Genomic DNA, 14,215 nt, shown 5'->3' on the forward strand with positions numbered 1-14,215 from the left:
TGGTTTTCATGGTGCTGAGATATTTTTTCCTCTTCTGATCTGTCAAACTGAACAGGACTATTCTTGTCAAGCAGCTAAATGGACTGACTCACTGCACAATGCATATGTAGTCCGTCGCTGCAAAACAATCTCAGTTTTCCTCCTAATTGCGCTTGTAAAATGCCCCCATGTCGTGTATGTATTTCTCCAACAAAGGTGAGACCGTTGTGCACACACAAGGAGTCTTTGTTGTGGTCGTATCAAGGGTCTGCACACCAGTCCCAAAAGGAAACCAACGGCTCATGAAAAAGTGTTGAAACATTTAGAAGTCTCTGCGTAGCCCTAATCAGCTATTCATCTTAACTATAACTGTTAATCTCCTCTAAAAATCAGGAGACCTGCCACGTGAGACACTGCCTCCATAAATATGTTGTCTGGCATTGTGGTGCCACTACAAAACACGAGTGCATGCTTACATATGCACATAAACACAACTACACACACGTTCATACACACACACACACACATACACAAACAAGGAAAAACAGACACACACAGATGGCAGGTTCAGTCAAGGCTGGTGAGTGCTGTTTCTCATTAAAATGGGGGGAGAGAGGAAGGTATTGAGCTTTGATGTAGCCACCCACAGCCCCTCAGTGTCACTGAATGAAACTTTAAAGCCTTTTGTGTTTAAGCAGTTAATGCTGATAATAAAGAAAACATCTTGCCTTTGTTAAATACCTGCTATACACTCGTGCAGTACGTATGTGCAAAGGCACCGAGATACATAAAAAGAACACATCTTGCAATATAAAGGAGGTAAACATGAAAACATAAAGGTACACACTCACAGACAATGATGTAGTATAAAGAATTGTGTATAGGTACGTACAATACACACACAGTCACTCAGACATAAAAACACATGCAAACATGTGCTTTAAATGCCAAGCACCACGATGACTGGATACTTTTCGAGCTAATTTATACGAACAAACAAAATATGTTTAACATGCCACAGTTAAAAGATACACTTTCCAATGGTTCAGGTGGGCAAAGACTACTTGCCAGGGTGCCTCATGTAATGTAAAGTAAGAGAAACCATGATAAGAAAACATTTCTGGTTTGATGAGGTAACGTAATTGCTTTCCTACCCAAACCACTGGAGTGTAACATGTGGTAGAAATTATCAAGGAGACAGACAGAGGTGTTTGTCCTTTAAGTGTATAAAATCTAAGGCAGCAACTTTTATAGGATAATTTAAATCCTCAGCTCTAATGGCACGCATTCCTTATGAAAATTGAAAGATCAATCATCTCTGTGACAGAACTGTTGTGAAAAAACTTCTTCCTATCTTTGAAGAGAAAATGCTAAACACGTTTCTGCATTGCCCCACCCGCACTAGCCCCCGTTTTAGCTGTCTATTTGTCTCTTTGCTGAAAATGTTAACGCACAGGGCAATAATCAAGCCATATGCTTGCATGTGGCAAATCTCATTACAGAAAATGACCTTTACCAACCAATGCCAACATCCTTGTGCTTGATAACACAGAGTGTAACACAATGGTGGGTTTAGTTAACGCAATCATGCACAAGGCTGGGGGTAGCCTGGACAGCCAGGCCTTCAGGACACATTAGCAAACACCGGTCGCTTCTCTAATTTGGGTCGGAACCAGGTTCACTTTACATTTGTAACACATCACTCTTGATAAATACACAGCATTGGTGTGAGAGCACCAGCATCGCATCACTGACAATAAGCCGTGGCACAGAAAGTGCTCTGAGCAGAAGAGGAGAGCAGAAGGAGAGGAGCGATATTACTAGCAGCTGTTACTACTGCGGGTGCAATATATTCAAGCCCAATCAATAAAGCTCCTACAGACAGTGACACCCAAGCAGACAGAGGAATCATTTTCATCTGATACTTAGCAAAGACTCCCCTTTTAAAAAGATTGCTTTCAGTCAATGACAACCAGTTGTCATTTGACTAAGGCTCCTGAAATGAAATATATTGACGAGAGTTATCAATCACAGCCCACTCTGCCGTCATATTGCTTTGTTGGGAGAGGAGGGATCAGTTTGCATGTGGTCATCAGATCATCTGTTTTAATTACAAAATTAGCATCACTACCTATCTCCACTCTCGCTGCCTCTATTACACCAACACTACCTCATGAGAGAAAATCAGTAATGCAGCGTATGGTTTACAGTTGCAGTAGTAATGAGTTCAAGGTGAACCGTGTGATGTATCTGACTGTAATGTCAATTTTATATCACTACAGCTCAGAAAAACGCAGTTAGTTTGGATTTAATTACATCTAAGTACACCAATTAAATACAAAAAGAACATTATGTTCAGGTAATTTCAATTATTTTGTTGGAATGAGTATTTTGTTAAGGATTCTAAACACAATTTATCAGAAAAATACCTTCCACTGTTTGTTCACACTGTGAAGGACATGCTGAGATTGTGAAATTCCTTAACATTGTTTGTACTTGCTTGCTCTCTCCCTCTTTATCTTGGTCCCAGAGGAGAGGCTGTGTGATGGTGAAGATGTCTAGGCTCAGTATGCCTGATAGCTATATTTGGATGAGGGTTCCTATATTATAATTGAGAAGAAACACCTTTCGGTCCAGGCAAGCAATAAAGTGCTTGTGTAGAACAGAACTAACTACTTCTATCACACAAATGCTCTTTGATTCTGCCCAGGATTGTTGCACAGTCGGGCAACATTTTAACAATGTAATCACAGCAAAAGAGATTGTCATTTTCTTGTTGTCGTCACTGCATTGTCATTACAGTTATTGTGTACAGAGTAATATTATTACTGTATGCTAATGTGTCCTCTTAGAGATAATCATAGTGGAACGAGAGCACATGATACGTAGGGCTCTAATGCTGCACCGCCATAGCTGTGTATGTGGAAACCGCTCCACATTCTATGCAATTACACGCTGTGCATATTTCACATTACTCCAACCTGCGAAAGCTCATCATCACTGAAAGGTTGAATGTCATTTATTACACATATCACATTTACACCAAGTGACATTGTCTTTTCAAATTGTGTTGATCTCTTCACTTTCAAAGGTCAGCCCCTTCCCTGGCTAAATTCAACCTGACAGAGAATAGTGAGGAGGGGACAGCCAAACGCATGCATCACCCCCGCATCACCCCCGCATCAAAGCGCTCCAAATTAATCTATCCAATTAATGAAGAATGAGTCCTAATGTTGATGAGAGATGACAACTCGACTGGTCAGTTGTTTTTTATAGCTCTGCTCCTGCAATTGTGAATTAACCACAAGAGACAATCAGACAAATATCTCCATGACATGAGGTTTGTCTAGCTTGTTTTCTCTCCTTGTGTCTGTTCCTTTCTGTAACACTGCAACGCCGCTGCCACTCAAAGATGATAGAACTTGATATGGATCATTACGGAAATAATGTTTAATCAATTCCCCCTGTTATTGTAATCTATTTCTGCAGTTGTCTGGGCTTGTGTATTTTGTAGCTACATCAGTGTGCCTCACAATTTCCCAATCATGCATATTCAAGTATTACGCTGATGCTTAACAGCCGACGCAACTGGAATTAGAACGAGGACATTAGACTTCATTAAAAAGAGAAATCATTATCAGGTTTATCTTTTGAAATGTCTATTAAAATGTGTGTGTCGTTCTTCACTTATCTGTCACCTGGCTCCCATGAGCCTGGCAGACTAATAGAGAGATGGTGAGGGCCAAAGCCCAAGAGAGAGACAGAGACCCATCAAGCTCTTCACTCAAGCTGGAAGGCTGTCTGTCTGCTCTGCCACTCTCTGTCTAGCTCAGTGTGTCTGACTCAGTTACCGCCACTATTTCCCTTTATCGTAACACTAGCAGCTTAGAGAGACCGTATTTTGACCAGTGTGGCCTTGATATCGGAATAGAGAAAATGAACACAAACTACAACGCAATTTCATAAATCAGACAGGGCAATAATGTGTTGCGACGAAAGAGGTGTTATGTTATGTTCATGAAATGAATTCTGTTCAGCCTTTGGCTACAATCTAGTCTCTCTCAAGAGCTTCAGATGACAAAGGCTCCCACAAGAGAGCTAGAGAGAAAGATGGATGAAGTTGCCCCTAGACACTCATATCAGGTCAGTATGTGCTTTATCCCCTAATGGTTAAGGTTAGGATTGAGTAGGGGGTGATACTAGATCTGAGCCTGAGGGCCACTGTTCTGTCTAGAGGAGCGGGAAGTAGCCACCATCCTCCATCATGGCCCACATTTAGTTGTGCTCGGCCACCAGCACTAGTTCAGCTAGTAGGTTGGAGCACACAGCTAGCTGGTTGGATGTGTCCTTCCACCCAGAGAGTTTTATTATTAGAAAGGACATAAACAGACTAATTAAATCGCAGCAGTGGAGCTGGGCTGACAGCTGGCGCAGAGAGTGTGACCAAACACATCCCTATCAAAGTGCAGGAGAAGTGTATATGCACTATATGCTTCTGTTTGCACGACAGTCTGTGTCTGCTGACGCTACAGTATATGTTCTATACTCTATGTCTACATGCATGCATGCATGCCTGTTAATTTTACCCATTTTAGACTTGTGCTTATCTCATTTAGAGTTAATTATTTGGCAGACACTTTTATCCAAAGCAACTTACAAGTGAGACAAGTGTATAACAAGGGTAAGCAGGCAGGGTAAGCTTAAGAAGGTCTTGCTTAAGGACCCCTACTGGAGGTCCTTAAACCCCCGTCTCCCACATGGAGGGTGGTGATCTTACCACTACACTATCCAGCCACATCATAATTGATGGCTATCATTTTTAACTGTAATTTCATTCATATACACTGTCATCTTAATGTCTTATTTATCGGACTAGCACAAAGCACACTGACTCACTCATATGATCCAAAATGTTACAAATGCTATCCAGCAGAGCAGTAAACACTCCAGTAATTAGTGCATGGTCTCCAGGCTGACTCCACTCAGCTCTGCAGCATGGCCAAGCACAGACCCCATATAGAGAGGAGCCTAGTTATGCATTGATCTCAGAAAATTAAGGCTAACTGTCCCAGATTGCAGCGTCTTGATGTACCTTCTGGATGAGCAATGTACTATACTTGTATTGTTTGTAGAGTAAACAGGATGATTTGGACTTGCTGTGCTTTAAAATGAATACATCTTGAATAATTAATGACGCCCCTTAAAGTGTTATCTCTGTGACCGCAAAAGTAAAACCGCTGATGATGAGAAAATATGGTTTTAACAAGTCAATAATAGCGAGAGCAACAAGAACAGCCTAATCAATGAGGCTGCAACGTTTGCAAACAAGGACTTGAATTATAATGCCAATAATTGATCTCTTCCATTTTTTCCTCTCTTCTTCCTGTGATGTCATTGTTTATTGACTGTTTCCTGCCAGTGAGGGACGATGGGAAGTTTCAGAGTTTGTTTTTGCTATGACTTTTGCCACCCCCCTACCCCTTCCCCTCCACCTTTCCCTCCTTCCTCCCTCCTTCACCCCCCTCTGCCATTTGAAATTTGCAAGCTGTAGCACCAGCTTAACCAAAAAGGATTAAGTCCCATACCCAACTGAGAACACAGATAATGCTCAGTAATTGGTAAAAAATGAAGATGAATGGGACAGCTAGATAAGGACCAATTAGCTGCTGGGAGTGTACAGCTGTGGTCTCCTCACAGAGCGCTCTCAGGGGCCAAGGCCCCCTCTTTCTCTCTCACACGAGCATGCACGCACAGACGCTCACACACATAAATACACACGAAAATGCAAGCATGAGGGTGGGGCTTGCAGAAATTAGCCTGATGACCCTGGGAAGAGAGAATGATGCTTCCTCATCATCTCACCCAGAACCTCTTCTTTCAAGTCTCAGTCAGGCAACACTCCAGATACCTGTCACCACCCGTCCAGCTTCAGCCTAGCATGTGGCTTTCCACTCCCTGTTGGGCGCAGGCAGCCTGGACAGAAGCCACAGATGTGAGACAAAGGGCTGTCGGGTTTTGAACTAATGCTGCAGTATTTAATTCCTTATGCAGTTCGGTCGTGGTGTTACAGGTTTAAGATGAATTTAAAGTGTGCAGTCAATTCTGAAAGTTATCAGTGGCTGTTGTGTCTTGTCCTTTTACCGCTGCGCTGTCTGTCGGCAAGTTGTTTGGGCGGTATGTTGTGGTATCATCTGGCTGTTGACAGTGGAATTCCCATATCTAATTACAAACAGGATTTCAGCTCCATTAGAGTTGTGTGGTGAGGAGTCAGATGAGTGGCAGGGCAGCACCCAGTGGCCAAAGAGAGACAGAGGATGAAAGACAGAAATAAGTGAGACAGCCTAAAAAAAGAGACAAGGGTGAACGCTGCCTTATCTTTTCTTTCAATTCCTCTTCTAAGGGTCGAAGAAACACTTTATTTTCCTTTCCACAGCTGAAAAAAGCAATTCCTTCTCTTGAAATTGGCAGGTGTTTGTTAGTGGGCAGCTGACAATATTTTCTCTCCCAGTAATGAAGGTTGTGGCTGGGGTCAGTGCATTGGGAGGGAATGGCAGGCTGTTTATCCCCCTCAAGGCCCAGCGCCACACGTGTTTTGCTTGGTCTGTGATCTGTAATTGTGGCATTTCCTGAGAGGCGCAGGAACAATCCACATTGTGCTTTGAGAGGACTCCCTCTGCCCAACTAAAGAGTGTGAGTGAAAATCAAAGAAAGGCACCAGCCACACACCTCTCATTCTGCCTCTTTTTCCTTTTTCTGTCGCTCCGTCTCAATTCATTTATCTGTCTCTCTCATTTGCTCCTAAAACCCTACAACTGCAACCGTTCCTCTCACTCAGAATGTTTGGTTATTTTGGCTGAGAGTTGAACTGGCCGTTTTTTTTTTTTCTTCCTTATAATTAATAACATTGATGCAAACAGGAAGGTCTAATTGTGATGAATATTTAATGTGAGGGAGAAACATTAGCCTGTTCAATTTACATCAACACAAAGGCAGCGACGAGCAATCCGACAAACAGAACAGAGTGTCCTTCACTAGCTGGCTCTGCTGTGCTTTGCTTTAAGCTCTTCACAATACAAGATATGCGTCAGACAAACATTGAGATGAGGCACCTGTATTTTAATCGGGGAAGGTTTTTTTTTTCAATAGGTTTATATTAAATGGATCTATGTCCTTAATGTTATTATCAGAGGCATGCTCATTATCATATCAATTCCTATCATGGCTGGTAACATAATTTGTGTAAGTAAACACGTCCATTTGTGAGAGTCTTAGATTAAGCTGGATGATTCTAAAATTGCAGTCCATTTCCTCAGAGCAGCTGTGGTCTGTGTCTGTGAAAAACAGCATGAAGTCATACCCCAGTCAGCACTGTGAACAACAGTCACTCCAGTCCCAACAAAGCTACAGCCAGTTCCCCTTCTGCCCACTCCATGCCATATCAGTCAAGTGATTTATAAGTTTGGATTGCTATTGGATAATAGGCTCGAGAGCTGGACATATTAGGCATTCACACTCCAGAATAGTTTGTGAAAGCAGGCCAGGGGGAGACACTTTTGGAATGTTAAATAATCGTGCTTTCTTTTAAGTCAGTTCATATTTTTGTGAAATTACAAAATGCCTCCATTAAAAATAAACTTGTGAGTGAAAGCCTGAGGCTAGATGAAGAAGACAGCATACCGCTTGCTGTATTTCATGGCCCTGTGGTGCAGAGCAGGCCATATTTCTCCTGCGTATTATCAGGATGACTCCTGCTGGCCACCCTGTCACAGGAGAGTGCTTGATATAAACAAGAGATTGCTGCGACACCCAGTAATCAATATTAGGATGGTTTCAGTACCAAACATCATTTGTCTCTGCGACCATTGCTTTGACCAAACGAAGCATTAATTCAAATCATAAATCTGAGCTGATTTAAATCCGAGCAGAGTGTGAGAGAGAAAGAGGCCCCTGTCTGACTGCCTGCCCCTAATGATTTATTTTCTACATTTCTGTGAGCGAGAGATTTGTCCATACTCACTGACAGGTCACCTTCAAACGCCAGTGGCAGACTGTTCATCACCATGCAGACGAGCATCTCATCGCTGCGAGTAAATATTAAAGGAAAAGAATCCAATTGATTGTGGATGGGGCTGAGAGGCGTCACTGCCATATATTTCACTCAGAGAGCTAATGCTGTGGCCCATGCACCCACACCTAGAGCTGCTCCCCCTTGCCAGAATTATGATTCTACCGGGAGTCTATGTGGCTGGCTGTGGGCTCAAGGTTACAATTTAAATTGTAAAAAGATAAAACAGTTTCTTATTAGCTCCATTGCCATAGCCTTGCTGTTGGTACTCACATTTATCTTTATTTCCGTGACCTCGTACGCTTGTATTCTCTTTTTTTACACACTCCATTCTCTCAGAGTGATGACCTCACACTTTATGCATTTTGCATTGTTAAATCTGCTTAGAAACACATCCTGTTTTCATCTCACACACCATAAGCTCCATGGTGTCATGTATTACTGTTGAAATGTATTCAAGAGTCCAGCCATTTATTGCTGTAAGTCAGTCAAAACCCCCATTTAGCAGCCAAAGCTACAGGGATTACATCTGGTCTATAATTTGGAATGGGCTCATGAATCCCGCACTAACACACAATATTATTCTCTTTAATACTCCAAGTGGTTCTGTGTGATATTATGAAAATGCTTCTGCATTTTAGGGCTAATAATTAATTGAAATGGCACATAGTGAGAAAGCAATGCTCTCACAGCAATTCAATTAGACCTTGTTAAAAGTTGATGGCTTTGGGAAACTGTATTCACACTTTCACTTAGTTATTAAGATTATTATTTTTTTCCTTCAACACAAACGTGTAAATATGGATCAACAGTGTTTGGTGCAGTGTTTGCAAAATAAACCACAGACTACTGAACTATTAGATATAGATATTTACTGTATAGATTAACTAATACAGTATAGCACTATATTTTAAATTCTTAAAAATAATCATTATGGAGAAGTCCATTAGTATAATTATTGTTCAATATGTGTAGTTTAATTCAGAAATTCAGAAGTCATTTTAATGTTGTATTTATAATATCAATTTCATAACACTTTTTGTCAGAGTACTAATTATAAATAAACTAAAATACTTTTTTATTGTGGGTTGTTAACCTTTTCCATAACTCATTAAGAATACAGAATGCCCTATCAGTAAAAGTCTTTTTGTCTATTGGACAAAATTCATTTAACACAGACCATATATACCCGAAGGACGCAGACATATACTGCAAAACTTGATATTTCACCCATAGATGTTCCAAACCAAACTTGACAAACACCAGTGTTACCAGAACAAATAATAATAAATAATAAATCATTAAAAAATGTTTTATTCTAAAAAATCTAAAAAACTTTTGGGATTTTTTTTTTTTTACATATCAGAACATTTGTTTTGATGCAGACTGATGTTCAGATCACACATTTACTTAAACATTTTTCTGAACTAAATATCTATTATTAAAACTGATAACTGTAACTGAGTTCTAATGTAAGAGGTATGAGTTATTTGAGTGTGTGAAAAAATGGTGATGACGTTCAGTATGTCTTAAAAGTCTTGATGTGTGTGTTTCTCTTTGTCTCTAAGGGCACTTTGCAGCGTGTGTTTGCCTTTCGTTTGTGAGTGTGAATGTGCTGTTCCCTATGACAGTATGTATGTGTGTGTGTGTGTGTGTGTGTGTGTGTGTGTGAAGGGCATCCTCACCAACGCTGGAGCTGAGGTCTCCATTCTCTCCGTCGGCCCCATGGTGGTTGGCGTTGCTGTGGTAGCTGCTCATCGCCTCCAGCTTGATCTTCTTGACCTTCATGGCCTCTGCGATGGCTGCGTTGGCAGCGGCTGCCGCCGCTGCTGTCAGGCCTGGAGAGAAAAGGCAGAGGATACAGTGAGTTTACAGACCGCTACATGTTTGCTTGGGCTCAGCCACTGCACCTGCGAAACCTTTCGGAAAGCTGCCCTGGCATATATAAAGACACAATGAAAAATAAATTTTGAAATCATAAAACAATGAATAATTTTATACACTATGAGGAATCAGCACCTGTGAGCTCATGGCTTGGTTTTTCATCTTCTGACAGGGGATATCTTCACAGCAGGTTATCATGCTGATGGAATGGACCCCTGTGTGTGTGGCAGCACATGATTTTTATGAATGTTTCACCTACTCCTGCGTTCCTCATGACTCTATTGATGTATTTGTACCTTGGTAGAAGTAGATGCCGTCAAAGTAATAGTGCATAATGCAACCATTTTGTGTGCACAACTAATAATACAAAATGTATTACAAATATATTGTATAACAGAGGCTTTGCAATGCAGTGTGACACAAGAGGGCTAAGGGAAAGTGAAACAACATGAACCAGCACAGAGAGCCGCGATTTAAAAAACTTCTCATCGAGAGTATTTCAATACCTTCTAATGTATTCATCAGATCGAATCACCCTGAATAATACCTAACACTGGTATTCAAATTTTTCACTTCTATGTACTGTAGTACTTCAAAATAAGAGGGCTCTTCTGAGAGTCAAGGCCAGTGATCATGCAGAATGGAAAGCTATAAACATTGTGCCAAGGATTCAGTTTTTTTCTTTTCATTCTTTATTACTTGTAAATGGCTTTAAGTGTATTTAGTACAAGGCAATGTGGAGTATTATACATACAGGAATAAAAGAAAGCATGAAACTTGTACTCCTTAAAAAGCCTAGCACATGTATGATAGAAATGAATGGAGCAGATTATAATATCTTGTTCTACTTGTATGCTTGTAACATATTTTAATACTAGTGATTTTTAACTGCCCATACAACTTGATGAACATTCCTCAAAATGTATTTAGGGGAAGAACTATGGAAATATAGTTCACTGTGTGCTTCTGCAGATTATGTTAATCTACACGTTTGTACCGTTTTATACAATGGAGTAATTATGATGCATTCTTCAGTATGCATGCTACTTGAAATTTTCTGACAACATGCCAAATATCTTCGAATATTTAAATAGATTCTCCTCAGGCTTGGGGCCGCTGTCTCCTTCTTTTAAATAACTATTGACGTCACATTTTAAACAATCATTTAATATTTCTGCTACATCTCTGAATAGATACTGCAATAAGAATATTTGACGTCGTTGTCCACCTCGATCAAAATGGACTTGATATGATTGATATAGTTAGTCTGAGATTATAGACATACATATGCTGAGCACACTGCAGAGATCATAAAACATTAGTTTGTCATTGTGGTACTTTCAGGGTTCTGGTGTGTTGAACGTGACTGAAATCTTTATTCATGAGGCTGGTCTCAAACAGCAGGGACAGATACTGCTAAAGCTCCTCTAGACCTAGTGTGTCTCAGGAGAGTCCCACGATTCTTCTCACCAACCCCGGCAACAAAATAAAAGATGCATGGCAAGAAAAAAAAAAAAAAAAAAAAAAGATATGTACCTACTGTATTTGTGGAATCACTCATATCCACAATAAGGTATCACCTGCCCTTTTACAAAGGCTGTTTATACTTGATATGCAGGTTTGCTTTACGTTTGACGCAGAACAAGGCAACGTCTGCGTTTATCATCACTAAGCTGTCACGTCTCCGTGATGGGACTGAAGAGCAGCTATTAGCCATGCATTTGAGTGGAGACACAAGTACAAGGAGCAGTAGAAATCGAACATGTGTCTCTAATAGATACATGTAAGCATGCACACAAATACACACTGACAAACATACACACACACCCCCCCACACAAGAACATACCAGCCTGGGCACCCTCTCCTCTCATCCCCAGCTGATAGGCAGATGGCGAGAGTCACTCTGAGCCACTGACATGGAGGTGCATATAATTTAAAGCCTTGTTTGCATCTTAAAATACATCAGTACCATATTGACGTACAGTATACATCATGTCAACGAGGGAACTCTCGTTTGCAATGGGCCCTGGCTGCTGTTCCATATGCATAGGCAGAGCAGAGAGGAAAAAAAAAAAACACCATTGCCTCATAAGAAGGTGATACTTCTCCACATAATGAATGTGGCCTCTGCCCAGTCTGAAGGTCAGCCTTCATTTGTGTATAATGGGCAAGAGTCAACTGTTTTCCAAATGAGACGTATGCAGAACAGACTGCCGAGTAAATATTGAAATCACCTCTGGGCTGTTTGTGTGATAAATTCCCCCCACAAATCAGGTGCCGCTCAAAGGAGTGCCGCAGTGGTGCTTTCTGATGCTCTCTAACTTTTGCTGTGAGAACACTGTGGTTTATTACACTGCAGCGCGGGTGTCCTCAAAATGTATTTTTCTTTAGCAAACTAGACTGAGCCATAAAAAAGGAAAAAAAAAATGTAATTAATCTGCGCAAAAGAAGGTGACAGGTTTTGATCAAATGTGTACTGCGTAAATAAAGGCTAAGAAATTGATTTGTACTATTGTGAAACACATGAAATGATCACTTTTCCATTTTTCATTTATCATTCAGCTCAAACCTCCACTCCGTGTTTGACTAAGTGACACAGTCTATAAATCAAAATCTTTGTTCTGATAATTGTTTCATTTCACCAGATCAATTGTCATATCCACATAACACACACACCCCAATACAGTGAATGTAATAAGGACGACTGGGGGATGCTGGCACCCAGCAACAAGTCTATTAAGCCACTAGAAGTTTAAACGTCAACAAGACCAATCCCACTCAGTGCTAATCTGCATTCATTACTATGCAAACAAAACAATCGAGCCTCATATATTCTTTCAAAGTCACCTTTACATTCAGATACTTTCTCATATAGACACTTGGGCAAGTCAGAATCCTCCCGAGCACAAAACAAACAGCACATCACAGCCGCATGTAGAGAGCCACACCAGTTAGAGAACAGAAAAGGGAACATTTCAACAAATAGAGAATAGCATGGCACTGTCACATGGGGAGCACAAAACAGCAAATAACAGAGACAAGGTCTGATGGTAGCCCTTGGAGCAGCTGTCATATTAAATAATAATGAAGGATCTATTAATATGCAAAGGAAGCAGCAGCCGACTGGCTTAACGCTGTCATGCCTCTGCATATTGTCAGGATCTTCATCATTAATTAACATGCTAGCTGCCCCATACCTGCGCCAATGTCAGAACATTCTTACAACAAACACCCCAATGCCTGTGCCCTCCGCAACTAACTCGTATAATTAAATTAAAATCAGATTAACTTCACATCAGTACACAAAAGACTGACTTTTACGACTTTCTCTAGCAGTTATAAAATAAATAAATAAAAACAAAAAACTAGCAGAGCTTATCTTCTGTGTTTCTGTTCTGTCTTTGTTAGGGACTGCACCATGGGCAACAATGAAAACACACTTTATTTATCGGGCAAGCAGGATAAGTAGAGAAGAGACACTCCATGTCAGTGAGCATGGCTGCCTAATTTTATGCATGGACTGGTGGCAGCAATGACAAACTGGGGTTGGGAACAACGCGACTCTTAGGTATGCTGCGCCACTTGAACTGTGCTACACATCATGACAAATTTAGTATCAATTACAGAGCGTGCTAACCTTATGACAAGCAGTGGACTGAAAGAGGAGGGGTAGCAGCACAAAGTACTGACACTAAATTACCTGGTGCATACTAGATCTATTTTAAAGCAGATTGAAGTGGCACTGGATTAGATGATCCACTTTAGAGGCTGACATGCTAATTGTACATCAAAAGAACATAAACATTACAATATGTCTCCACCTACCATTATCCACACAAATACAGTAAGGCAGGTCCAGCAAGCATTAGAAGATATTGTTTGTATCAATAAAGTACTGGATGCTCCCTGGGAGAATGCAGGTGACATTCATTTCTCTAATGGTAACGCAGTACTCTTGCATTCAAAAGGTTGAAGCCGTATCCAGGACATAAATGAATTATATTGAAGCTGCTGCTTAAGTAGTGGCCAGAGTGTGAGTGGAGGCCCTCTCCACTTTAAAGGAGATGTCATCTCAGTGTGGTGTCAGTCCACAGCAAATAATCCGATTTAGAGGCCAATCTTCCTGTAATGCATCAGCAACTGGAAAAGCTCCAGTGTAACCCCCACCCTAGGGCATGAACACAAGCATGTACGCATTCAGACAGTCACGCATGCATACATGTGCTTTTGCACACATATGAGGGTATTTCCCTAAATGGAAACCTAAGCATATTAAGATGTCCTTT

The 14,215-nt window shown here is 40.9% G+C and overlaps 1 protein-coding gene across 3 annotated transcripts in view; it reads right to left on the reverse strand.

Annotated features, from left to right (window-relative positions):
• Positions 1-14,215, reverse strand: part of dachd (dachshund d) — an 88,563-nt gene that overhangs the window by 26,878 nt on the left and 47,470 nt on the right. For all 3 annotated transcript variants that reach the window (XM_026377153.1, XM_026377151.1, XM_026377152.1), the window contains exon 3: positions 9,730-9,882. In XM_026377153.1, the coding sequence (XP_026232938.1) occupies positions 9,730-9,882 (153 nt within the window). The remainder of the gene's footprint in view (positions 1-9,729; positions 9,883-14,215) is intronic.

This window comes from Anabas testudineus, chromosome 21 (assembly GCF_900324465.2).
Source record: "Anabas testudineus chromosome 21, fAnaTes1.2, whole genome shotgun sequence".
NCBI classification, from domain to species: Eukaryota; Metazoa; Chordata; class Actinopteri; order Anabantiformes; family Anabantidae; genus Anabas; species Anabas testudineus.